Source organism: Mesoplodon mirus (genome assembly GCF_964341445.2).
Source record: "Mesoplodon mirus genome assembly, chromosome: 12".
Taxonomy (NCBI): domain Eukaryota; kingdom Metazoa; phylum Chordata; class Mammalia; order Artiodactyla; family Ziphiidae; genus Mesoplodon; species Mesoplodon mirus.
Window position 1 is genome coordinate 4,792,642 of NC_138988.1, and position 25,645 is coordinate 4,818,286.

Here is a 25,645-nt window from a genome sequence, read left to right on the forward strand (position 1 = left end):
TCAGCCTCACAGACGGAGTGCCTGACTTGTGGCGCCTCTTCCCAGGCATTTTCATCAGGCAGCGCTACACACCGGGCTCTAAGGGGTGGGTGCTTCAGGTCGGGGGCAGCACTGGGGTCCTGCCTCTGGGAACCCGGAGTGACTGTGTGTGTCAGGCGGGGTGGGGGTCTCACGATCCCCGATTTCCAAAGGAGGACACAGGTGCCCCACCCACATGCCGGCCGCCCCAACCGCACACGGCACTCACCGTAGGAAGAGGCTGAGAAGACGAAGGGCTGGCGGCAATTGATGCAAACATTGCCCAGGTTGTTTAGCAGTGGGTTGTTGGTGGAGCAGCGGTAGCACAAGGGCACCAGCTCCTACAAAACGCCAGCACCACAATGGCCCGAGGGCCCGGCAGGGGTGGGGTGGGGTCCAGCCCCGTCTCCTCCCCTGGCTTCAGCTCCCTGGGGCCTGGCAGCTGAGAGGAAAGGCCACCTGGGTAGGTGGGGAGGGGGCACTGGAGAGGGCACAGCGCACAGGCTCTGAGCTGCGGCAAAGCAGCGTAAGGGCCTACAGGGACCACAGCGGCCCTGGACACCCCCTTCCCAGGAAGGGCTCAGCAGCGTGGTTCTCCTGGCAGGAATGACAACCACCACGGCCCCTGTTTACCAGCCAGTCGCCGTGCTCCATGGACTGCGCTAAGCACATTACCCATGCTGGCTCACTTCTCCTCACAGCCTCTCGTGGGAAAGCTATTACCAGCCAGTCGCCGTGCTCCATGGACTGCGCTAAGCACATTACCCATGCTGGCTCACTTCTCCTCACAGCCTCTCGTGGGAAAGCTATTAGGCGCATCCCCATTTCATAGAGCTGGAAACCGAGGAAATGGGGGAGCTGGGATTTGAACCTAGATCTGTCTGTTGCCAAGTCTCCGCTCTGAGCTTGAAGGAGGGGACTGTGAAAGAGACAGCGGCTGGTTGGGCTGGAGGAAGGTGGGCTGGGGCACTGACTGAGCTGCAGACACTCAGAGTAGATTTGCTGGCGAGTGACAAGCCGGTTCCAGAAGGGATGGGCTAGGGGAGGGGCTCCTAGGATGAGGTGAAGGCAGGGCCAACCTGGGCACTGGGGTGGAGCAGACCTGGAGCCTCGGGAGAGCTAGGAAGCAAGGGAGGGCAGGGCTGTGGGGCTCAGGGGGCTGGGGGCTGCGGTGAAGAAGAGAGGAGACAGAGAGGGAAGAGGGGAGAGAGTTGGCAAGCCAGGGCTTGGGCGGCGGCGGGGAGGGAGGGAGTGCAAAGCCCCAGGAGCACGGCAGCCTACAAATGAACCCAGGTCGCACCAGGAGGTGTCAGGAGAAGCCTCCTGCCCGAGGGGGCCGCGCCCTCACCTCGCTGTCCTGGAAGGGCTTGGAGCGGATGGTCAGGCTGCCCAGCTCGATGGACTTCTGGAACCTGGCGGGGATCTGCAGGCCCTGCAGCTTGTCATAGGCGTGCCGGGCCAGCTTGTAGGCACCCAGTGCTTTGCTCTGTTTGGCTAGAGTGAAGAGCGTGTTCCTGCCGATGACAACGTTAAGGACAGTAGAGGCCACTCCAGGCCCGAGAGCTGGCACTGCCCACCTCTGGAGCGAGCCCCGTGCTGGAACGCAGCTCGTGCTGGTGCCAGGAGAGCACAGGAAGGAGTCTGAGCACTGCCTCGCTCATTCGTGGGATGTAAGTATATTTCTCGGATATCAAGGCCCAGAGAGTTTTCCAGAGATAGAGACAACGTCGTTTCCATTAATATTTTAACCTTGCTTGGGGTTTCTGGGCCTGCTGATAGCTCATTCTGTACCCTGCCTAAGCCAAAACGGCTCTCTCCGCCTCACCTAGCCTGCCAGCCAGGCCCTAGGATGCCTGGCACCAAGTGCCCCCCTGCTCCAGCCCCGCACCAAGTGCCCCCCTGCTCCAGCCCCGCCAATGGAGCCTGGTCCTAGACCGCCTGGAGGCCGGTCCCCGGTGCAGACACTCCTCTGCCTGCACTTCACCAAGGCCATGGCGAGCTCTGAGCACAGCCTCCCTTGCTCCAAGGCCCTCCTTGGAACTCCTAGGCTTTGTGCTCGATCTCAGGTCACCTCAAAGGCCGGCTGTGCCCAGGCCTGGCCTGCCCTTCCTCCCCTCCCCCCACCTATGAATGCCCTTTCCCACTTCTCCCTAACAAGCCTCAGCTAAATGAGGCCCGAGGGCCAAGCCCCTCCCCACTCTCCTTCCACGATGCTCCTGTTCCCCACACCCCCAGCGGGGCCCCGCCCACCCCAGCAGTCACGTGGAGGTGAATTTCCTTGTCTGTGTCTCCACGCCGCCTGATCAGAGTCGGGGCTGTGTCAGGGGCTGTGTCGGGAGCTGTTTCCACATCCCCAGTGGACAGCAAGGGTGAAGCTCAGGGCAAGGGTTCAGTCAAACTCTGCTGACTTGAACAGAACTTGCAGCAAAGGCCGGGTGTAGGTCCCGAGAGACCCTTGGTCTGCGGCAGCTTCCCCTGAAATGTAAATGATGGGCCTGAAACCCTTTAGAGAAGCTAGTTCTCATCTCTGAACCCTCTCCTGGGAGGGTTTTTTACTCAGGGAAAGAAGGTAGGGTTGGGTGGGGCTGGGAAGGGGCTTAGAGATAGTGGTGTTTAGAAGAGGACATGGGTTTATTACAACTTTTATCACTTTGAGGACCTTCAGGATTTGGGGTCATTTCCTGGTCGTTTCTGGCAGCACAGGCCCTCGGGCCCCTCCTCAGCTCACGGCCCCTCCGTGGCCCTTACCAGACAGAGAAGGAGAGGCCAGTCACAGGGAGGCCCTCAGGCCGCTGCCCCTCCAGCCTGGCTCGCACGCAGGGGGCCTTCAGCTCCTCCCTCCCCCACCTCAGTTCCCTCCAAGCCCTTCCAGGCGCTGGGTGCTCTCCTGGAACATCCACTCCACATCTTCCCTGGTTACCTCAGCCTACAGGATGGCTGTCACCTCCTCTAGGCAGCTTTCGCCAACCTTGGCCCCGGCCTTAGCTGCATTCCACCCTCGGACACAGTACACGCCCCACTGAACCAGGCCCTGACACTTGTCACCTCCCCCATTTGATGGCAGTTTGTTGCTACTGCCTGGTCCGGCACCGGGGATGCAGCAGGTGCTCCGTCCACCTGGGCTGAATAAACGCTGCCCCCGCCACACACACACCCAGGGAAGTGCCCAAGATTCCAAGCCCAAAGGCCTGGCGTTTCCTTCGTTTCAGTCACACCCTCATCTGTGGGTTCCGGGAGGGCCTGGACAGTGTGTTGGCCAGAGGCCTGCTGCTGGGCCCAGCCCAGAGAGCCCTGAAAACTAATCCTCCCTTGGCGCTCCCTCGGTCTCCCTGGCTGAGCCTCTCGTCCAGACGAACAGCAGCGGCAGGGCGAGCTCTCTCCCTTCCCCGAGTCAGCTGGAGAGAGGGAAACTTCTGCCAGCAAAGTGCTCTGGCCATTAGACAAGAGGGGCAGGACAGAGGGTGGGGTGAGAGAAAGGATACACTTTAGAGATGCCCAGGGGAGTGTCCTTGGTCAGGCTGTGCAGCAGGAACCTGGAGATGTTGAAGAGCGTTTCTGGAAGGTGGAAACTGAACGGCTCCTCCTGCCGTGAGGAAAGCAAACAGGATTGAATTTCTCAGCCGAGCTGCTGCTGGGCCGGGAGAGAGGTAGACACCAGTAACTCCAAGCAACTTCAACAGAACAGCAGACACACCCAATGGGCACCTACTGTGTGCCGGGCGCCTGCAGCCACGGCCTCGGGTGGTCCCCAACCCAACCCCGTGAGGGAAGCACTGTCATCCTCACTGCGCTGACGAGAAAACCGAGGCCTCAAGAGATGAGCTGCCCAAGTCACCAGCTAGAAAGGAGTGGAGCTGGGATTCAAACCCAGGTCTGATCCCAAAGCCCAACAATGTCCTTCTCCCAAGCTCACTGCCTCTGGGGTCAGTAATGATTCCATTTCCCTGAGCTCAAGCTGTCTCCAAGTAGCTCTAAAAGAGGAGACCTTTATGCGATTTAAGACATGACCTCCGTATAAGCACGTCTCTAAAGGGAGGCATTTAACCCTTTGTAGGATGAAATCGCAGGCCTCTTCTCTGCTGTCCAGCAGCAGCCTGACTGTGCGATGCCCACAGGTGTGCCAGGCGCTGAGGCTCCCGGCTGCATCCCTCTGCCCCCAGAGCCTGGCACAGGCCCCGAGAGACAGACACTCAAGACACGTTAAGTTGAATGAACAGGTCTTCTGCACCCAGAGGCTGCCAGATGCTCAAAACAGTCTAGCAGAGGGAATTTTCTATCAGGAGGAGTCTATAAAAGATTAAGAAAACCCTGTTTTGAAGGAATCTGGCGTGCTGCTTTAGAGGACAAGATGAAAGCAGGCCAGCTACCCCCGCCCCTGCCACCAGTGAGCACTTAGTGGTAATAAGCTGACATTTCCTGAAGGACCTTGCTAGGCCACAGTCATCACTGAACCACCAGGACTCAGGCCCTAACTGCTCTCAGTTTGGGAGGACTCACTTCACACCACTGCTCTGGTCCAGAACCCAGAATTCTCTCTAGTTCTCACTTAAATTTCTATAGCCCCTGTTAGTGCCAAGAACCCAAGAACACCTGAGAGTGCATCCTTTTCTGGGTGAGAGCCAGGGAGAAGCCTGCCTCTGGTTACACCACACTAGATGTGGAAGCTAAGAAATGCCCCAGAAAGAGGAGAGTGTGTGTGTGTGTGTGGGGGGGGTCCCTCGGGATTCGCACCTCTCCTCTGGGAAGGACGCCATTATCTCAGGAAAGGTCTGATGCTTCCCTTTCCAGCCTGCTCTGAATCAGAGCTGCTCTGCCAGGCCCTGATGCCAAACCCTAAAACACCACACCCACCTCCAGGCCTTTGCTCACGCTGTGACCTCTGCCAGGAATGCCCTTCCTCCTCCTCCTCTTCACCTGTCCCATTCTTACTTATCTCCCACCTCTTGACTTGGGGGCCACCTCTTCGAGGAAGTCCTCTAAGCGTCTTCTTTGCGGGAACTGCACTGCAGTCGCCTGTTACTAGGCTATGAGCTCCTGGTGGGCAGGGACAACGTCTCCTTCAGCACTGTGCCCGAGGTCTTGGCACAGGGCGTGTCACACAGCGGGCATTTGTTGAATGAAGGAAGGGCCCAGTGAAGAAGCCTGAGCTGGGATGAAGAGCCAGGCCCTGCAGTGGGTGTGAAGCTGCCACAAGCTCACAGCTGCATCAGGGCCTGGGGCAGAGCTCAGCTGTTCCAGAGAGGAGACCCCCAGGCCCCTGCCTCCAGGGGCCCAGGGTGATGAAGAGCAGGGAGAGACGGAGCTGGGTCCCAAAGTGGCTCAGGCAAATTGAGACCGGGCTGGGCCCTGACTTCCACCCTGAGTTTGGGGTCTTTAATCTGGAGGGCTTCTTTCCAGGTAAGCACCTGATAGAGATAAGGGGCCCCAAAAAGACTGTAGGGAAGATGAGGTCCCTCGAGACCACTGGGCCTGGTGCGGGGAAGAGGTGACATGCAGGGCTAATGGCCCAGGCAGGGAACCTCCCCTCCCCACAAGAGTCATTCTTGCCAGACTTCCCCCAGAGGCAGAGAATGTGCCAGGAGCTCAGCACAAATGAGGGGAAAGAGGCACCAAGGGTGGAAGGCAGGGCCTTTGAGACACCCAAAGGCGACTGCTCAGCCTGCGGGGAGTAGGCCGATGGAAAACTGGTTTGAGGCCTCCGCACGGGGCAGTGGGAAGAGCTGACATTCGTGCAGGGTCACTCTTCCAAGTGCTTCCCAATATTAACTCACTGAATCCTCACAACAACCCCATCAGGTAGGTACTGTTATTATCCTCCTTTTACAGAGAAGGAAGCTGAAGCACAGAGGAAAGTAAACGACTTGCCCAAGGTCACACAGTGGAGCTGGGACGTGAGGCCAGGGGTCTGCCTTCTCTAAATTAGCGGGGTGGGAGGCTAAGAGCACAGGCTCAAAGTCAGCCTGCCTGGGTTCAAGTCCTGGCTCTGCTACTTACTAGCTGTGGGATCTCTCTGTCCAGCGCCTCAGTTTCTTCATCTGTAAGATGGGGATGACAGCACTTATCTCACTGCATAGTTGAAAGGCTGACACAATAAAGCCCTCAGCACATTGCCTGGTATGTAGCAAGTGCTCAATAAAGGTCATCTATTGATATTACCCTCTGGCTTATGAGCACAGGATAAGCTCACGTTGTTGAGTGATGGAAGGTACACAAAATAGGGAAGCTGATAACAATCTGTCACCTGTTTCCTACTGTCAGGAGGCAGGTTTAAAATGGCTTAATCAGAAGGATCCAGGAGTAACTAAAAAGAACTATTTGGGTCTCTGGAGATCAAGCCAACACTCTTCTTTATAGAGAAGGAAACTGAGGGTCAGAGAGGGGAAGTAAATTGCTCAAGGTCACATAGCAGGTCAGTGGCAGGGCCAAGGAAGAGACCTCAGGCCTTTGGTTAGAGCTAGACCTTCACCCACCTAGAAGAGAGGGCCCCAGGCAATGTCCCCCACTGATCACTTAGAGAAACAGGACTTTGAGTGGCTAATCCAGAGTCTGTCTGAGTCATCCAAACCTGAAGCAAGCAACCAGAAAGGCCCACTCCAGCTCTGGCTTGCTAATTCTGAAGCCCACATGCTGCACCTCAAACAAGTAACCAATCAAGGAAAATCAAAGTTCCAAACTGTCTCCCAGGAGGAGACCAGGATTTCTCAGCAGGTCACCATGCCCTGGGTTTATTCTCCATCCAGAGGTCTGCTGCTCTGTTAAGACATACCCAGGGCTCCCAGCTCAGCTGGGACTGGTGCCCCCGCCAGGACTCATCTCCCGGCCACCTTACCATGTACCGCTGAATGGCGTGGTAGCCGTGGTACAGCTCAGCCAAGTGCTGGAAGTGGTGGAACTTGCCGAGCATCACGTCCTTCTGGGCAGGGTCTGCAGGGCGCAGCGGGAGGGGAGCAGGGCAGGAGGGAGAGGGCGTGTCAGACTGTGCAGGTTCGCCCCCGACACCAGACCTGAGCCAGGGAGATGGGAAAGGCGCTCTGCGCAGGAGCTGCACTATCCCGAGGCAGCTGACATCTCGGCGGGGCAGAGCACACGGCAGGACTTCTCTCAGGGTCATTCCCTGGGGGAGGGCCAGCTGTGCAAGAGGGCAGTCACTGGCATCCAGACAAGCCAGAGCCACCTGGCAGGGAGGGTGGACAGATGTCAAGTTCATTCACGCTCACCTCACGGCTCTTCCCTCTATGTCCTTCTGTATCAAATCACAAACCACTGGCCAGAACAAAAAATGCCACCTTCCGCTAGAGCTTGACAGTTTTCAAACTATAACCACGGCTCTGGGAGGCTCACAGCAGCCTTATGAAGGAAGCAGGGCGGGATGACCCCCACGCTACAGATGGGGCTGCAGAGCTGAGGAAGGACTGTGACTTGTTACGAGTCGCCTAGCTGCTCCAATGCCAGTGTCTTTCCCACTCCTGCAGGCTGGCCTCGGCCCAGTGGAGGGCATCTCTCTGCCCCGTCCGCTTCCAGAACTCCCTCAGTGCATCATGGGAAGTCTTGTGAAAGAAAGCCACATCGAAACTATCTTCCTGCCTGGGATGAGCGAGAATCTGGAGTGTGTTATTGTAAAGTGATCTCTTTTTCACCTTTTCATTTAGTTCAACGTTTTGAAACCACGGCTCAGCCAGGTCCAGTTACGGGTTCCCAGGTAGCAGGGAAAAGATATGTTCTGAATTAGCAACACAGGGCAAAGCCCAGGGCTTTAATTAAAACCTCCCAGCTCTTCCAGTGTTTATCTTGGTGCCAGAGTGGGGCCGGGAAAACAAGCGGCCCTGCTGATGTTTACTTACCTTGAGCTATATCGAGGCACTGCATGGACAGCATCCAGTAATAATAGGCAGCGTCATTAAATCTGCTCTCGACCACGGCATTGTGTGTGAGCTGCTCCAGCACCCTGACTGCTTCCCCCTGCCGCCCGGCCTTGTGGAACGCTGCAGGGGCACAAAAGCACACACCATGGGGGGGAGTTGGGTGGAATTCTGCAGGGCTTGCAAGGGGCTGCTGCAGAAGTAGGACCCTTGTCAGAGCATCTGCAGCACCGCGCTGCTGGGATGCGCCTCTCAGGACGGAGGCTATAAATAACCAAGGCTACATCCTGAAAAAAAGTAGAGAGAGATATATACGCCTTTTTGGCTGGGAAAAGGCAACCCGCTTTGGAAAGGCATGGCAGACAGAGAAAGCTGAGGGGCCAAACTGAAGGGCAAAGCCCGAGGACAGAAGCACTGCTCACCGTCAGTGAGGTTCTGCCCCCTGCCCTGTTCCAGGACAAAGCCTAGTGACTCCCCAGGTGACACTAACAGGACCTGGCACTCTAATGGCCTCGGTGGTTTTACAGAGGGCTTTTGTCGATGATTCCCTCACAACAGAATCTGTGAATCTGTTGGATCGTCACAACAGACCTAGGAAGACGTTTTTGAATGGGCTCGCAAGGTGGAGGTAAAGTGGCATACCCAAGGTCACAGAACCGAGCCTGACTCAAGCGCTTGGTCGGTCTCCAACTGAGTGCTTTTTGATGACAACCTTGGGAAATCTGGCTTGGTTCTAGCAACCAAACATTTGTGAAAACAAGCAAAAATTTCTCAGGCGTTCTCACATCCACCTAACAGAAATTTCTTGAGTCCCTACTGTGTGGTCAGACCCTCGGGATGTTGGGGGCGGCTGGGGAAGCACTTCTAGCTGCAACACTTGCCCACATGTGGGTGGCTCAGATGATCCAAATCCTCTGCTTTAGGGAAGGAAAAGGTCTGGCCTTTGTTCCATTCTCATCTCCAATCTCTTGTCTGAGTACCAAGTTACTATGGCGATGGATTCTTGGAAGGATAGACTAGACAGATGGATAGGTTGATGTGTTTTGCCCAAACATGCACATACTTCAGCAACTGGGTGCTCTGGAAATGCTGAAGCAATGGAGAACGTGCTGTCCTTCAATGGGGCCTTTCAGCTGAGGAGCTTCCACAGGGAGCCACTCCGAAATGTGTCCGGAGGTGGCAACTGTTCCCACAGAGAAGTGCAAATGGGATGCTATGGAACATGACACATCCAACTTCAATTAGAACACTTCTTAGAGAGGCAGCAAACCCTGGTTGGGAGAATCAGGCTCCCCAGTCTGACAGATCCTGGTCCAAGTCTGGCTCTGCCACTCTGTGGCTTTGGGACTTTGCAGGGCACAGTTAGCCTCTGCGTCTCTGTAGGCTGCTGGCGAGGTGCAAGGTTATGTGGTTAAGCACCCAGTCAGTGCCTGACACACAGAAGGCCATCACATTTAACAATTATTATTCCCACTGAAAGCTCTAGACTTCCTCTCGCTCCTGTGCCCAGCCGTTTTACCACTGGGTGTGCTGAGGAACAGAGGACACCCTGTTTCCCTGAGCCAGAAGCAGAACCCAAGTTTCTCTTCCGGGTGAGGAAAATGGCAGGTGGGACCATTCTGGCCATTCTGCGGCCACTCTCCTTCCGTCCTCCCCCACCCTGCCTCAAATTCCCTCTCTGCCACCTCCTAGCTGTGGGACTTCAGACAAATCCCTTTACCTCTTCCAACCTCAGTTTTCTCACCTACAAAATAGTACCTACATCACAGGGCTGCTGTGAGGAATAAACAGGAAGATACACTGGAGCTCACGGTGCTTTGCTCAGAGAGGAGACAGGACCTGCTGAAGGTCCTGAGGCATGTGAGTGGTGGGCCCGGGTGCGTCCCACACAGAGCCCGTGTTCCTCCCACGGCTCCATGGCCTTTCAGCACCAAGCACATCACACCCACCGGAGGAAGTTGTCTATCTTGGGGCCCACGGCAGGAGGGCTGGGCAGCCTACCTGACGCGTGTGTCTTGGCAGTGCTTTCTCCTGCCCCTTCTGCCAGGTGCCGGTCTATGTGGCCTACCTTTCTGGGCCTCCTCAAAACGATCGTTCTCTGCTAGCCACTGAGCGTAGGGCACGTAGATGTCGTCCTTAAACTCGGGATGCTTCTCACCCAAGGCGAAGGCCTAGAGGAAGGAGCAAATGGCTTCTTAATAAAGCAGCCCCCGCGGCCCCCATGAAAACACGGGCACTTGGCTGAATCCATCAGGGATGTCATATTTTGCCAGCCTGACAACTTGGAGGAGGAGAGTGCCTCCCTCCCTCACCACCCCCAAAAACGCAAAAACAAATCAGCTCTTTGAAAACAAAAGGCAATTAACAGCAATATGCAAGCAACTGGATTCAGTAACAACACAGTCTGTTTCTGGACCACAGAAGCGGCACAGAATCGGAAACATTTTATTTTGAGGCTTTGCGTGGGCTCCTGTAGGCTGCAAACAGATTTCTTTTAATTGCAGGCGACACCTAAGGAAACAGAATTGACATTATCATCATTGCTGCTTATTAGCTGTCAAAGATGACCGTGGTCGTGGTGCTGCATGGGACCCGGTGACTGCTGCTTCTAAGCCCCAGAACCACCTGTCAGACCAGGAGAACCGGAAATGAGTCACGGGGGAAAATATGTGACAACGGGGAGAAAGTCTGCCTCATGCACAGCCAAGATGCTCTAATTTATGCTGCTTGAGAAATCTGATAAATGAATCTTGAGAAGCCATTATTGCCTCTGTCCCTGGCTCCACCTTTTCTCATCAGTGACCCTGTCCCTCACCAAATGGAGCCACTTAGCGGGGAGACAAGAGTCAGACAGCTCTTACCAGCAAAGGCCTTGCAATGGCTCTGCAGACCAGACCACAGTGGGTGGGTGTGGAGGGTGAGGACCGTGCGCACAGCTCTCATCCCCTCAAGGATGAATTTTAACCCAGGGCACAGGGAGCCAGTAAGCTGGAGGGCGGGACTTAAGCCACAGAGGGGCAGCACACCAGCCGCTCCACCAGCCCCACCACAGCCATCTCTCCCACTGGCCTGGCTAGTTCTCTTACCGACCCTCATGACAGAGGAGTCGGGGGGAGGGGGCCGGGAAGAGGAGGAGGAGCTGGCCCTGAAATGGCTCCGGCCGTTTCAGGGAAAATACGGCTGGCATCTTCTGCCAAAATGACAGCCAGCGGGTTTTAAATGTCACGCAGGTGTGCCTCCCTGCCTGCGATGCTTCAGCCCGTAGTGCTGGTCAGAGGCAGCTCGGACCAACAGCAGGCAGTGGGGCTGTCACGTTAACTCCCGCATTCTTGGTGTCCATCACTGGGCTGGCACACAGCCAGCAGGCCATAAAGATTTTCTGAATGAATGAATGAATGAGCGAACAAACAGAAAGCGAGTACGGAGAGGCCCTCCAGGATACTCTGGCTCAGAGAATTCACAGGTGAGTCTCGTAACTGCCAGGCCAATGTTCACGCCCACAAGGAGGACAGCTGCTCTCCACCCAAACCCCCAAAATCCCCATGTCCCGGGGCTCAGGGAGGGCCCCCTACGCCCACCTCATCCCAGCGCTGGGTGTCCACGTGCAGGTGAACCAAGGACTTCAGGTCACCAATCTTCAGGTAAGTCTCGGCAGCATAGCCAGGGTTATCCAGCTTCTTGAAGTAGTGGGCGCACATCAGCAGGGGCTCCCGCTCGGCCTTGTCCAGCTTCCGGGCAATGTCGATGAGCCTGGAGCGGTGAGAGCACAGGAAGGAGATGGACTCCTGGGAAGGGAGCCCGGTGGAAGGAAGCGAGCGTCTGGGTCTTCCCAGGGCAGGCTCAGTGTTGATTCGTGCTGACGTCCCCAGGCCTCCGTATGGCGCCATGGCCCCTGGTGCTTGATGGGAGGTTATTAATTCAGTGAATACTTAATCCAGAAACGCTGCTTGGTAAAGGACACCATCTCCCCCACCTCTTGTGCCTTTCACAGGAGTTACCAACCTATCCAGCAAGCTCTGGGGAGAGAAATCAACGTTTACTCATCACCTACGGGCATCAAGCCCAGCGCCATGAGCTTTCCCGTGTGTGATCTCACTGAATCTTCACCGCCCTAAGGGGGTGGGACTGCTATTCCCATTTAACACATGAGGAGACTAGAGGCTAGGGTGAAAGGTGAAGCAACCTGCCCAAGACTCTGCAGCCAGGAAGTGGAAGAGTGCCCTTTCCAGCACCATTTGAGGAATTCTCACAGGAAAGTAGAAGCAGAGGTGGGAGGTGTCTTCTGGGACAGGACCTCTCAAGGAAGAGGCATGTGCGGCTCTGCTCTGAGCTCTGGAAGGAAGGCCTGCAGGGAATCTTGACTGTGCCTCTCCTCCTGGCCAAAGTGCTGACCAGGCTGAGGGGCCATGGGGACCACTGGTTCACCACTTTTCCCCAGTGGTAGCCAGCCCTGCCACTGCTCGTGGGCACATGAGGCTGCGTGGAAAGTGCTTGTTCCCTCTGGTCAGGCCAGGGTTTTGAGTAAAACCAGCTCTCCCAAGGGAAAGGGGTTCTACCCAGCTCGCTCTTTGTGAGAAGCAGCTGTAGCAGAGCCCTGTCTCAGAGTCAGGCGAGCTCAGGGAGGCCTGTCAATCTGTACTTAGAATAATAATGGCATCTAAAAATAACACTTCTCAGCAAAGAAAGGACACGTGTTTAGGGAAAGGTAGCACACGCAACCCCTTAGCACCTCCGCCCCCGCCCCACCCATTAACCCTAATGTCCCTGGAGGAGAAACACCTTTTACAGCCAGGCCTGGAAGAAGGACAGAACGTGCTTAATGTCTCCTTTCTGCACTAGTTAAGTATCCCCAGGGTAACCTGATTCATATAAGCTGCAAGTGAAAGTGACAGGCAAAACCAGAGGATTGAGTGGGGGACCTAAAGCTGCCTGGCTCTCTCCCGTACCACACCTTTCATGAACAGAATAACTGGGGGGCAAAATCCGCACCTCTATCTTCAAGAAACGTTATCCTTGGACAAGAGAAAGATGGGGTAGTAGGTCACCCACCCAGGTCCCTTTGTGAGGGACCACACCAACCACATGACTTAGCCATCAACCAGCCCCTCCCCCTCCCAGGTCCCAGGCCACTGCTACCTGTTTCTAGAACAGCCAACAGCCTTCAGGGCTCAGACTGAGCCAAACTCAGGAGCCACTCCCTCACCTCTTCTCCTGTGCCAGCTGTAGCAGCCTGTACGTGTGTACATGTGTGAGCACAAAGCCCACTCTCCCTGACGGTGGGAGGAGAAAGCCCTCTGCCTGAAGGTCTGATGCTCTAAGAGTCCTAAGACCAAATCCATCCTCTGTCTGGCAGCTCCACCCCAAGCCCCCGTGCTTCTGTTCTCTGCCTTGAGTGAAATCACTGACCACCAGGCCCAGAGCTCAGAATCAGCTCTGCCGGCCCCGCCCCAATGCACCCTGCCTTGGGTCCTGTCAGTTCACCTCCTCCATGTCTCTCTCGTTCTCTCAGCTGCCGTACTGGCCACTTACCTGGTCCTCCTCTAGTTTTCCCTCCATCCCCCACCTGCAGCCTGAGTGGGCTTCCGAGAGCACAGCCCCGACCAGGGGTCCTCACCACCTACTGACAAATCTAAACGCCTCGGTTTGGCTGGCCCCGGAGGCCCTCCCGGTGAGGCCAGCCCCGATGGCCCTGCCGCAGCCTGTGTCCTCCACCCTCACCTGGACCCGCCAACTTGTCCTGCTTGGGCAGTTCTTCCACCTGCACGACCTTCCCTTCCTACCATCTCTACCTCCTGAAATTCGTCAAATGCCTTTCGTGCAAAGACTACCTCTCAGAAGCCGTCCAGGGCTCCTCCTGTGAGAACTCGCGTCTCCTTCCCCGACACGCTTGGGGCTTTTCTTGGTCTTTCCAGCGCCTGCCGTCGCACCGGTCATGGGCCCTGAGGTCAGTCTGTAGCTCTGCCCCACAAATGCCCAGCTACCCGGCCTCATACGATCACTGGGTCCCTGAACCTCGGTTTCCTCATGTGAAGGTGGGCATGGAAACACCAACGCGGAGGGTGTGGGGGAGAACCGAAGGCCGGCTCGTAGGGAGGGCTCAGGGAATGGCAGCCCCGGGGCCTGGGGGGCTCCCCCCTCAGTCCCCACCACCCTTTCCCCAGGGCCTCGCTGAGCTTCCCAAAGGCAGTGACTGCCTCATTCAGTCTCTGTGTCTCCCAAAACCCAAGTCACCATCACCTTCAGATCAGATACTTAGAGAAACACTAGTTTTTTCCTTGACAGTCAAAACCAAGAGCTGACATGACATGACATGCTGCCAAATGCCTCTTGGGGCAGGGACTGAAAACCTACGTGTCAACCCAGCCGTGGTCGCCGCTGATCTCTATGGCCTTGCCGTGCTCGCCCGCCGAGATGTACATCTCCACGGCGGCTTTGGGCTCGTTGATATTTCGAGCCCAGTCCGCCTGTTTGGTGATTAGCATCTTTGTTTCTTTGGGGTCTCCAGATCCAAGGAAATCCTGAGGAAGCACAACAAACAAAAACATTCCGGATTAGAACTTCCTGCTGCCAGCATTACGTCAGGCTGCCGAAGGCTGCATCAAGGAAGGGCCCCAGTTGGCTGCAGCGGGCGGTCAGGATGCAGGCGTGAGCCCGTACCCTCGGGGCAGACTGCGGGGCAGGCCCAAGTGCTGGGGAGGAGGGCTCGCAGGCCGCCCCACAGGTGCTCCTGGGGGTACAAGGTCAGTGTCAGGGACTATGGCCCTCAATGTTTCTTGCTCTTCCCACTAATGGACGTTTGTTCTTCAGCTAAACAACACTTTCCCGACTCTCTGGAGTACTGCACACAACCCCGCAGTGTGGGAGGTTTATGATCAGAGTACTTTGTTTTTCTCTCATAGAGTTTGACGTATGTGTAACTACTCCTTTATAGTGACTTTACACAATTTCAAACAGTCAGACCTAAAATCTCCTTTTTCAGAGAGTAAGGATGATACCACACGCCTCAGAGTGAGGCTGAGTATGTGGTCCCCTGAACTTAAAGGAGGCAAGATGGTTTACAGAGTTCTAGGACGGCCCCTCAGCCATCACCACACTGCAAGTATCACTGGCATCTGTTTTCTGACTCTGTTCACGTTCTGCTGCCTGAACTCAGGGCATTGTCCCCTCCGCTTTGCCCCAGCTGTTTGCCTGGGGCCGACAAGGAACATGAGTAGTTTTGGTTAATTACTTCTCAACAGGATAGTATCAGACCCTGTCCTGAGATCAGGTCTGCAGGGGTGGGGACAGCAGGAGGCCGTGGGGGATCTGAGGCAGCGGGAAGGGGCTGGGAGAGAACCCATGAAGGAGGAGAGGCCTGTGTTCCGTCCACCGCAAAAGGGGCCTCTGAGGGGCCGTGCCCAGCTTCCCCAGGTTGGCCTTAGAATTCGCAAGAAACAGCCTCAGAAAATCACCTCTTTTCAGGATACAGTTACCCACAATATGTGTTGAGGGTTGCCATAGTTGAGACAGCTTTTGGTGTTGACAATTTGAAAGGTGGGGCTTTTCAAAAAGGGAAATTGAGAGTGCTTGGAGCCCAGTTCTGCACTCCTCCTAAGAAGCGGTATGTCTCAGGAATAATGTACCCTGCAGAGGCTGCGCTGTGTCAAGCTCACAAAGCATAAGAAAGCACTCCTTTCTCCACTGTACATTCCTGCCTCTTTTATCAAAGATAAGGTGACCATATGTGTGTGGGTTTATCTCTGGGCTTTCTATCCTGTTCCATTGATCTATATTTCTGTTTTTGTGCCAGTACCATACTGTCTCGATTACTGTAGCTTTGTAGTATAGTCTGAAGTCAGGGAGCCTGATTCCTCTAGCTCTGTTTTTCGTTCTCAAGATTGTTTTGGCTATTCGGGGTCTTTTGTGTTTCCATATAAATTGTGAAATGTTTTGTTCTAGTTCTGTGAAAAATGCCAGTGGTAGTTTGATAGGGATTGCACTGAATCTATAGATTGCTTTGGGTAGTAGAGTCATTTTCACAATGTACAGTGGAGAAAGGACAGCCTCTTCAATAAGTGGTGCTGGGAAAACTGGACAGCTACATGTAAAAGTATGAGATTAGAATACTCCCTAACACCATACACAAAAATAAGCTCAAAATGGATTAAAGACCTAAATATAAGGCCAGAAACTATCAAACTCTTAGAGGAAAACATAGGCAGAACACTCTATGACATAAATCACAGTAAGATCCTTTTTGACCCACCTCCTAGAGAAACGGAAATAAAAACAAAAATAAACAACTAGGACCTAATGAAACTTAAAAGCTTCTGCACAGCAAAGGAAACCATAAACAAGATGAAAAGACAACCCTCAGAATGGGAGAAAATATTTGCAAATGAAGCAACTGACAAAGGATTAATCTCCAAAATTTACAAGCAGCTCATACAGCTCAATAACAAAAAAACAAACAACCCAATCCAAAAATGGGCAGAAGACCTAAATAGACATTTCTCCACAGAAGATATACAGACTGCCAACAAACACATGAAAGGATGCTCAACATCTCTACTCATTAGAGAAATGCAAATCAAAACTACAATGAGATATCATCTCACACCAGTCAGAATGGCCATCATCAAGAAATCTAGAAACAATAAATGCTGGAGAGGGTGTGGAGAAAAGGGAACACTCTTGCACTGCTGGTGGGAATGTGAATTGGTACAGCCACTATGGAGAACAGTATGGAGGTTCCTTAAAAAACTACAAATAGAACTACCATATGACCCAGCAATCCCACTACTGGGCATATACCCTGAGAAAACCATAATTCAAAAAAAGTCATGCACCAAAATGTTCATTGCAGCTCTATTTGCAATAGCCAGGAGATAGAAGCAACCTAAGTGTCCATCATCGGATGAATGGATAAAGAAGATGTGGCACATATATACAATGGAATATTACTCAGCCATAAAAATAAACGTAATTGAGTTATTTGTAGTGAGGTGGGTGGACCTAGAGTCTGTCATACAGAGTGAAGTAAGTCAGAAAGAGAAAAACAAATACCATATGCTAACACATATATATGGAATCTAAGAAAAAAAAACGTCCTGAAGAACCTAGGGGTAAGATGGGAATAAAGACACAGACCTACTAGAGAATGGACTTGAAGATATGGGGAGGGGGAAGGGTAAGGTGTGACAAAGTGAGAGAGTGGCATGGACATATATACACTACCAAACGTAAAATAAATAGCTAGTGGGAAGCAGCCGCATAGCACAGGGAGATCAGCTCAGTGCTTTGTGACCACCTAGAGGGGTGGGATAGGGAGGGTGGGAGGGAGGGAGACGCAAGAGGGAAGAGATATGGGAACATATGTATAACTGATTCACTTTGTTTTAAAGCAGAAACTAACACACCATTGTAAAGCAATTATACTCCAATAAAGATGTTAAAAAAAAAAAAAGAAAGCACTCCTTTCCCCTGATTAGCACTCACTTGTCAGAAAAGTACAGTCAATGTATGCTAAAGACCCACTTGAACAATTAGCATTCTCTCTTTTCTTCCATTTGCTTTCAGGGTAATTGGGTAGCCCCTAAAATAACATATTAGACTGGCCTAAGACAAGTGATTCTTTTCAGGAGAGGAAGGAGCATCATGACCCTGATGCTGAGGATCCAATAAAAGACAGGCCTGCCTCGCTGGCTTGGAGCTCTCTGCAGTCCACACAGGTGAAGGGGCTGGAAGGCAGCCGCTGACTACCTGCAGAGGCCTGGTTTCGGCTGTTACAGACCCAGCCTTTATTCTTGGCAGCTACAACGTGCACTCTTTATGCCAACACAAAGCCGGAAACTCTTCTTTAACCTGGTTGGCTAAATGAGGTTAGCAGCTGGGGAAACAGGCATCGTGAGAGAACAGGAATGTCCTTCAAAGGGAGTGCTCAGTGGACTCCGGGTGTCTCACTCACTCTGTAGTGAGAAGGGTCAGAGGCTAAGAGCAAGCCATAAATTTGGGTCGTCAGTGTGGAGACCAGGCAGGGACGCAGCTCCCGGGCTTGAAGGAGCCTCCTCCAGCCCCACGGTCCAGCTCCCGGAGCTCGGACCTAATAGAAGTTAAGTCTAAATGGTTCTTCAAGGCTCAGCAAACTGGGTTTCCAAAGGTTCTCTGGTCCCATGAAGCTAATTTATATGTTATCTGGGGCCACGGCAAAGACTCTGTCCTGGAGTGGCCAGAAAGAGGCTGTGCTGAGTGATGAATGAGACTAAACAGTGTTCTCATGCTTGGTGATTTTGATAAGGATATACTACATAAGAGTTAAGAGCATTATAATTCCCTTTATCTCCATATAAACATGTCACTTTCCCAGAAAGCATACAATTTATTTGTACGTGGGAATGTAATTTAAAAATTTTCCAAAAACCAGATTGAATCTTGGGAAGCAATTTTCAAGTAAACAAAAACATGCCATGTTAATAAGCACTGTATCTTCCCCCACCCCCCGACATAATGTGTATGTACACATTTTCTCAAATTCAGACTGTTGGGGGTCGGGGGGGGAATGAAATGGAACCAACCTACTTGGATCCTACTTGGAATTGACATCAAACCTGAAACCGGAAACAGCCCCCAGCGTATTTACCTTCACGGAGAGGCAGACCAGACGGACCGCGTAAATGGGCTGCCTTTCTTGGGTGGAAGAGCGTAGGCGCACAAAGCCCACTGGAAGTGTGAGGAGGGGCTTCAGTGCAGGGCGGGGTGGGGCTAGCGGGGGCCGGTCTGAAGGACAGCCATGCTGTGGTCACGCCTGGCTCCACTCACTCTCCCAGCCTTTCTACAGCTCGGCCTTTGTAAAGGGCTTCCTCGTGGGTTCATTTCTGCAATTCTCAGAACTGAGCTCAGCTGGACTAGGCGACCCTCCAAGAAGGAAATGGAGGCTAGCAAAGTGCAGAACCTCCCCCAGGTCACCCACAGGGAGGCTGGGACTCACGCCTGCTCTCTGGGCACCACGGCAAGGTGCTGCCTCCTACGCCACAGCTGCCCACCAGGACTTTTCAGAGGATCTGGGAAGCGCTGTTGGTCCAGAAGAACAACCAAGCCTAGCTGTTCCTAAAGCCTGAATTCTACCCTCAGGGATTCGATCCTTTAGTTCAAGGTTTTATCCTTGGTTTAAATGTTGTCACCCCCAGAAAGAGACACCCTGATTTAGGTGTTCTCAGTGTGAACGCACTGTTAAATTGTGTGTGTGTGTGTGTGTGTGGTGTGTGTGGTGGGGTTTGGGGAAAGATACAAAAGTTGAAGAGGGCAAAAAGGGGGCTACCTGAAGCACCCAGATCTGAGGGTTGGGGTGAAGGAACCACCAAGGAAGAGACAGACTGGAGCCCAGGTGCTTGGCCAGGTACTGATGACCAGCAACTCCCAGGCCGCATCACAGGGACCCACGGATGGTAGAAGATAAAAGAGCACGCAGCCATCTCCAGGAATAGAAAAGCAGGGGAAAAAATGGGGAGGATTTGAACTCGTTAGCTAATTGCCATTAACAGCCTCTAATTGGTTGTGGCTGATGACTCACTGAACATTCTGAAGCCTCTCTGAGGTTACCCGGAGACAGGTTAACAAAGGCACCCCCATGGAAGGAAAAACTTGGCTGTTCCAGGCACCCACCCTCTTTTCACCTGTGCTAGGCGAACCTGCGCTAGGCGAACATATGTCCTGCTGGTCTGGGGTCCTCAGTGGGACTCCGTCTCACACAAGCCATCAGGAGCTGCTCCAGGAAGACTGCCCTCACGTACCTTTAAAGGACCAGACCTGTTGGGGACTAACCTTAACAGGGGCCCTCCAAATGCAAGAGGATATCTCCCCCAACCCCAGGCGAGCGATGGGGGCACAGTGTGCTCACAGCGGCGGGCAAGGCCTCTGTCACAGCGCCTCTGAGGCCCAGTGTGAAGCCCAGCACCAAGCAGAGCAGGCACTTAGGAAACCTTGGCTGGAGTGAACCATGCTGGCCTATGTGACGACAACGGCAGAACCAGCTCATGCCTGAGGACACAGGTTCTCAGTGGCTTCTGACAAAGGTTTGAGAGACTTTGTGGGAAACAGAACCCCGAACCCTTAACAAAGGGACTATGCTGGTTAGGACTCACCGTCCATCCAGCTCTGTCACTGACAAAGCTCTGAACCGTTACACTCTGTCCCTTTTGACATCAGCCTGAAAGGTCAGTTGTAGGTCAGCTTTAACCAGTGGCCTCCGATGGTTCCTCATTTATCAATGTGCCCACACCCGTTCTGAGGCCACGGCTACCGTCTGTCCGCACCACCTCGGGGGTAGACAGCCTGGAGCCCGCAGGGTCGGGACGGCGGTGGGCAGGCCGTGGCCGGGTTACCTTGGCGTACTCGAACATGCGGAGGTCTGTGTACATGTCGAGCGCGAGGTTCTCGTGCCCGCTCCTCTTGTACAGTTTGGCGGCCTCGTGGAACTTCCCCTGGTAGGAAAACACATCTGCCAGAAACAGGTCATTGTTGGTCTCTCCCCGCTTCTTCCTCTCCTGGAAAAATTAGAAGCACAGGAAACGGCCTCTGCAGCCATGGCAGGAAGCAGCCTTTACAAAAGTTAGATGTTGCTATTTCAAGTTAAGTCCCTGGGCCTTCCTACTGGAACCTACGCTTGGCTCCTGGGCTGTTGTGTCTCTCACCTAGGTTTCTGGTGGGAATGCTTGACAACAAAAGCAGATTTTTTTTTTCCAGATGAGTGAAGATCAAAAGAGATGCAAACTTTTGTTTGTTTAATGGAAATTCCTCACGGCTGCTTCCTTATATATTCTTCCAAGGAAACAACTGCAAAGTGAGGATGGTGTGTACCGCCCACTCGTAGGGGGCCCCCAAGCTCTAAGAGCTCCCAAATCCCCAGGCCTGGTTTGGCCAAGTTGTTACTGATGATAATGGTGGACAAGGACAAAGTTTAGGGTTTCTTCCCAAGAAAAAGACCAACAAAACAGGATAGAGAATCTTACTACGTCCCTGTCTCTAGAGAGAAGGCGAGCAACGCCAGTGTGTTGAGAACCCACTAGGCGCCGGCTACTCCCCACCCAAGTGTCACACTGCGGGAAGCGGGACTCGGGAGAGGGGCAGGTCGCGACCACACAGAGCTGGCGTTTGGACGCTGTGTGACTCCAGATGCTCTTTGTTCCACGGAATACACCCTTCGGAGACTCGTGACGGCCCCCAACAACACACCTGTGCACACGCACGCACGCAAACGCAAACACACACACACACACACACACACAGGTAGCAGTGCTGAGAATGAGAAGTAACTGGCACTCTCCCCTCCCTCCTGTGTTAGGGAACAGTCAATAGTCTACAGCTCGAGTATTTGTCAACACTCAATAGCACCCAATCTCTCATCCCCAGCAGTCTCCTTTTGCTTGTTTTCTAGCAAGTGTATCACAGTGGAGGAAGATGAAACATTGAATCAAACTCCTAGGCAAGCTGGTGAAAGTTATAATAGCTGCAGGCAATATGCTTCCCCACTGACAGAAATAATTTTTTAATCCCCCCCCCAAAAAAACCAAACTACACATAGCTTAGGCTAATCTGCCAAATAAACTAACTCCTAATAGTATGAAATGAATTAAAATCTTGCAGTGAGATAAAGAAATAGGTTTCACTAGGCATGGAATTTAGGCCAAATCTGTCCCGGGCCCCAGAACCTCACCATGATCAGTACAAAGGATTCCACACACGCAGTGTGTAAGAGCCACATGGACAGATGCCGTTCCTCCTGCCATCAGCACAGCTGCATCTCACCCATCCAAAAGAAGCGCAGAAAGGAACCCCAGTTCTCTGGAACAATGCTGAATGCCTAGAAGCAAGCAACTAAGGCCTCAGAGCAAACAAAATGGATCCTCACTCAAAGGCACTTTGCTCTTTTTCAAGAGGCAATTCTTACAAGTTTACTTTGCCCAGCTCACAGCACACCAGAAGAGACAGTACACGGGATCTCAGTAAGACAATGATAAGTGGCCAGAGTTGGTCCTCACAGAGGTCGGTTACTTTTACACAGAGAAAAATTATGTTCCATGGCCTCATGTTAAGACCCCTAGATCCAGACCAGCTGATCTACAGACGTGGCCCCTAGTAGTAAGTGGTACTGGGCATCATGGGTAGGTGGCTCTGAAGAAACCCTTCACCATGCAGGTGAGGACTGAACGGAAGACAGAGATGCTCCTTGTGACTGTGCTGGCGGAGGGAGAGGGTGTGCAGGGCAAAGGCCTGGAGCAACTTCCGAGAGGGCAACATGGCCCAGAGGAAAGACAGCGGAGCTGGGAAAACAGAACTGGCTTAAATTCCAACCCATCTTTTTGCCCTGAGGACGTGACACAGCCTTTCTGAGCCTTAGTTTCCTTATTTATCAAATAGAGGTAAGAACAGCAGCTGCCTCATCAAGTCGTTGTGAGGATTTAAAATCGTGTACACGTCAATCACGCATGCGGCATGGAGCAGGCACTCAACAAATGGCAACTATTACTAGGCCAAGCAGGCTGTGAGCTCCCGCAGGCCTCTTCCACTCAGCTCTTTGACCACTGGGCTCAGCCACATGGCTTGGTCCACGACAGGTGTTTATTATGCTGAACTGAATCGAAGGGAGGAGACATTTGCTGATCTCCTCACTGCTTCCATATGTGAATTCAAATGTATCTCACATTGCCAGAGCCTCACAATAAATCTGTTCAGAAGAAGAAATATGTAAACCTTTTTACGGACAGACAGCCTGAAGATGCACAGGAATGAAAAGTATTTTCTCCCATCACCCAGCAAATGGTGCAGCTACTAGAACCAGCCTCTTTAGGCCCCCATCTGCCTCTGGGTGTGGCTGACGAGGTCCAGGCCAGGACCGGTGGGCTGCGGGGAGGGCTCAGAGCTCCGCAGGCGCCAGCTGGGTCACATGCCTCCCTCCCCAGGGCCCATCCCTGCAGGTGGGTGCAGACCATGTGCATCTGGAAAATGCCTCCTACACTGGCACGTTGTTGGAGCCCTAGAGGGGGGTAGCAAGCTAACACCCACTGCGAGGATGAAATCCGGTTACTGAGAACTGTTTAATCCTCCCAGCAACCCTGTGAGGTAGGTCTCATCCCATTTCACAGACAAGAGACCGAAGCTCTGAGAGATCAGGGACCCACCCGCCTCACCCAGCTAACAAGTGACAGACTGTACTCCCAGCTCCCAGGTGCTGGCTCTCCCAACGTGGCACTCTGCTCCCCAGAGCAAGGCTGTGGCCCGGACGCCCAGACACCAGTGGGCTCTGTCCACGTGTCCTCAAGACCCTCGCCTGCTGGAAGAACCGCCTGCAAACCACAGACAGCGCATCTGCGCTTCCCTGAGAATCAAGAACACTTCAGCTTTTACCTCAATGCTGTTGATGAGCTCTAAATACCGGAGGTCTTGTACTCTGGTGAAGGCCTACAGGGGAAGAAATGAAAGAATAAAATCAGCTGCCTTCTGGGCTTCAAAAGTGGTTGATTGGCTGGGGGTGGCAAGTCAAGCTTTAGAAAGTGAGCCAGTAAGGAGGGAAAGAAACAAGCACTGATTAATCACCGTGTGTACTGGGAAGGTCCTGCCACCCAGGGAAGCATGGCTTTATCCCTGGGATTAGTCCATATGAAGAACAGCAAAGAAGCCCTGGTTGCATCACTCACTTTCGGACTAGGTAAACAAAACTCGGATACTGCGGTCGGTGATGGGGCTGGCTTGGAGGAAGCTCCATGCGAAAGGGAAGACCAGGCTGGTCTGAGCCGCTGAGGCCGCAGCACAGGAGTGGGACTGGGGGGACGTTCTGATGGCGGAGAGGCCACACGTCCACCTCAGTGACCAGGACGGAGCACAGGAGACAGCCTTGCTTCCCGGCAGGGCACACACACAGGGCCTGTGGTGCCGGCACAGGGGGAGGAGAAGCGGGGAAAGCTGAGAAGGAACAAAGATGGCTTTTGGAAGGAAGGGGGAGGTAGGGAGTGAATCACTCCAAGTCTCTGGAAGGCAAACTCTTATGTAAATCCTAAAAGTGGAGCTCTTGCGTTGGACTCGCAGTAAAGCCAGAGATGTTAACCCATGGGCTACTAGAAACTTCTAGGCAGCCTTCTGCAAGCAAACTGATGTGAGCTAAGCCCCTTGTGCTGCTTTCAGATTCTGCAAGGGGTTTAGAGGAACATCACCCACCCTGTCAGGCGGATCTTCATGTGGCTCTGCTGCCAGCATCTCCTCCCATTTCATTCCTCCCAGGGGGGCTTCTCTACAGCGTCCCATATGAAATGGGCTGACACATGCCTGGAGGAGGCAGCACGTCCAGGAGGCGTCGAATTTAAAATGCAGATCAACAACCCTGGCCAACTGCTCTCTCTGCTCAGCTGCATGACATCCTCCACCGAAAAAGCCAGGAGATGAGCGGGTCATCCGGCCTCTGGCTGCCTCACAGATGACCAAGATGTGACTTCATCTCTTCATCCTGCAGGGCCAGGCATCCTATCAGGGGCTGGGGACCCGGAGACGAACATGACTTGGCCCTTGTCCCCCTCTGTGATTCAGGGGCCCATATTTTAAAAGGGGAGGCAGGCAGATTAAACAGATCATGAACTCTCCCTGAGCCAAGAGCTATACAATTATGAACTAGACGCCCTGGAGAACACAGATTCACTGTCTGGAAACGGGCAGGGGCTGGAGGCTGGAGGCTGGACTAAGCAAAGCATCACAGGGTAGGAACCTGACAGATGGGACCTGAAGAGGGGTCCCTTGAAAGGGTCAGGCAGGCATCACATAAGCAGAGGGATGAGGGCTCAAAGCACCCATTTTCCACACAGGGGGGCTTACAAGCTATCGTCTAGATCTGGGCTTCCTGAAAGCAACATGAGGGGGAAGCCTGGGGTGTCTGGCAAGGTGGCAGAGAGGAAAGAAGGAGCATTCTAGGTCTCAGTCCTGGCTCTGAGACCTTTCAGCTGGGGGGCCCTGAACCTAACCCTTGCCCGCCTCCAGGCTGCCAACAACTTCCTTATGGAAAGGGGCAAGCTAGCGAGGTCCTCTCCAAGGCCTTCCTAGCTCTGCTCTGCTAGGATTTGAGGACTTGTCACCGTGAGAAACCTGAGTTTCTTCAGCCCTGACACATTCTGCAGAGTGAGGGGTGCCCTGGTCGGAGCGGTCAGAGTCACAAGGCCCGTGGATAACCTCAAGCAGAAGGAAGTGTGGGAACACGGCCGCATCTGCAGTTCTGCTTGGAGCTGCCTTCCCCGGTGTGAAGCAGCTCTCCTCCGCCATCTAGTGGAGACACAGGCCTATCGCCGGGAACCACCCTCCATCCCCATGTGCCTGAGACTTGGCAAAGCAGAAAAAGAAAGGCTGGGGAATGGGAATTTGGATAAAATGATCAAGTTCTAATCTATAGTTAAAATCTTGTGGGCTTCACACAATAATCTCTATTCTCGGGGAGTGTTTGGAGGATACAGGGTGGGGAGGAAGGGTTCCAGTTTAGTTTGCGTCAAACGTTTCAAACGTTTGCTGAGCGCCTAATGGTCTATGGCACCGTGCTAGGCAGTGTTGGCTGATGCTAGGATGAGACTGATGCTTAGTTGCCGGGTGTAAGGAACTGACAATCTCTCAGGAAGACTTCTAATTTCATTCCAGGCTAAAAACAAACAAACAAAACACATTCTAGGAATCCTTTGTCATTCTTCACCCCTCCTGGCATTTCTGGGTGGGGCAGGAGAGGGAAGCTCCCTCCATGGACTTGCTTCCTCCCTCCTCTGAAT

General features: G+C 53.4%; 1 protein-coding gene across 8 annotated transcripts in view; it reads right to left on the reverse strand.

The window, feature by feature from the left end:
* The window catches only part of IFT122 (intraflagellar transport 122), a 71,224-nt gene that overhangs the window by 4,419 nt on the left and 41,160 nt on the right, over positions 1-25,645 (reverse strand). For 5 of the 8 annotated variants that reach the window (XR_014295592.1, XM_082639386.1, XM_082639389.1 and 2 more), the window contains 10 exons: positions 23,259-23,312; positions 20,237-20,398; positions 14,229-14,395; positions 11,456-11,627; positions 9,946-10,048; positions 7,860-8,000; positions 6,848-6,942; positions 3,501-3,601; positions 1,367-1,532; positions 248-359 (listed from right to left, as the gene is read on the reverse strand). Coding sequence is in view for 5 of the 8 variants with exons in the window: in XM_082639386.1 (XP_082495512.1) it covers positions 248-359; positions 1,367-1,532; positions 3,501-3,601; positions 6,848-6,942; positions 7,860-8,000; positions 9,946-10,048; positions 11,456-11,627; positions 14,229-14,395; positions 20,237-20,398; positions 23,259-23,312 (1,273 nt within the window). In the remaining 3 variants the exon portion in view is untranslated. The other 3 variants (XR_014295594.1, XM_082639388.1, XR_014295593.1) reach the window with 3 other exon arrangements.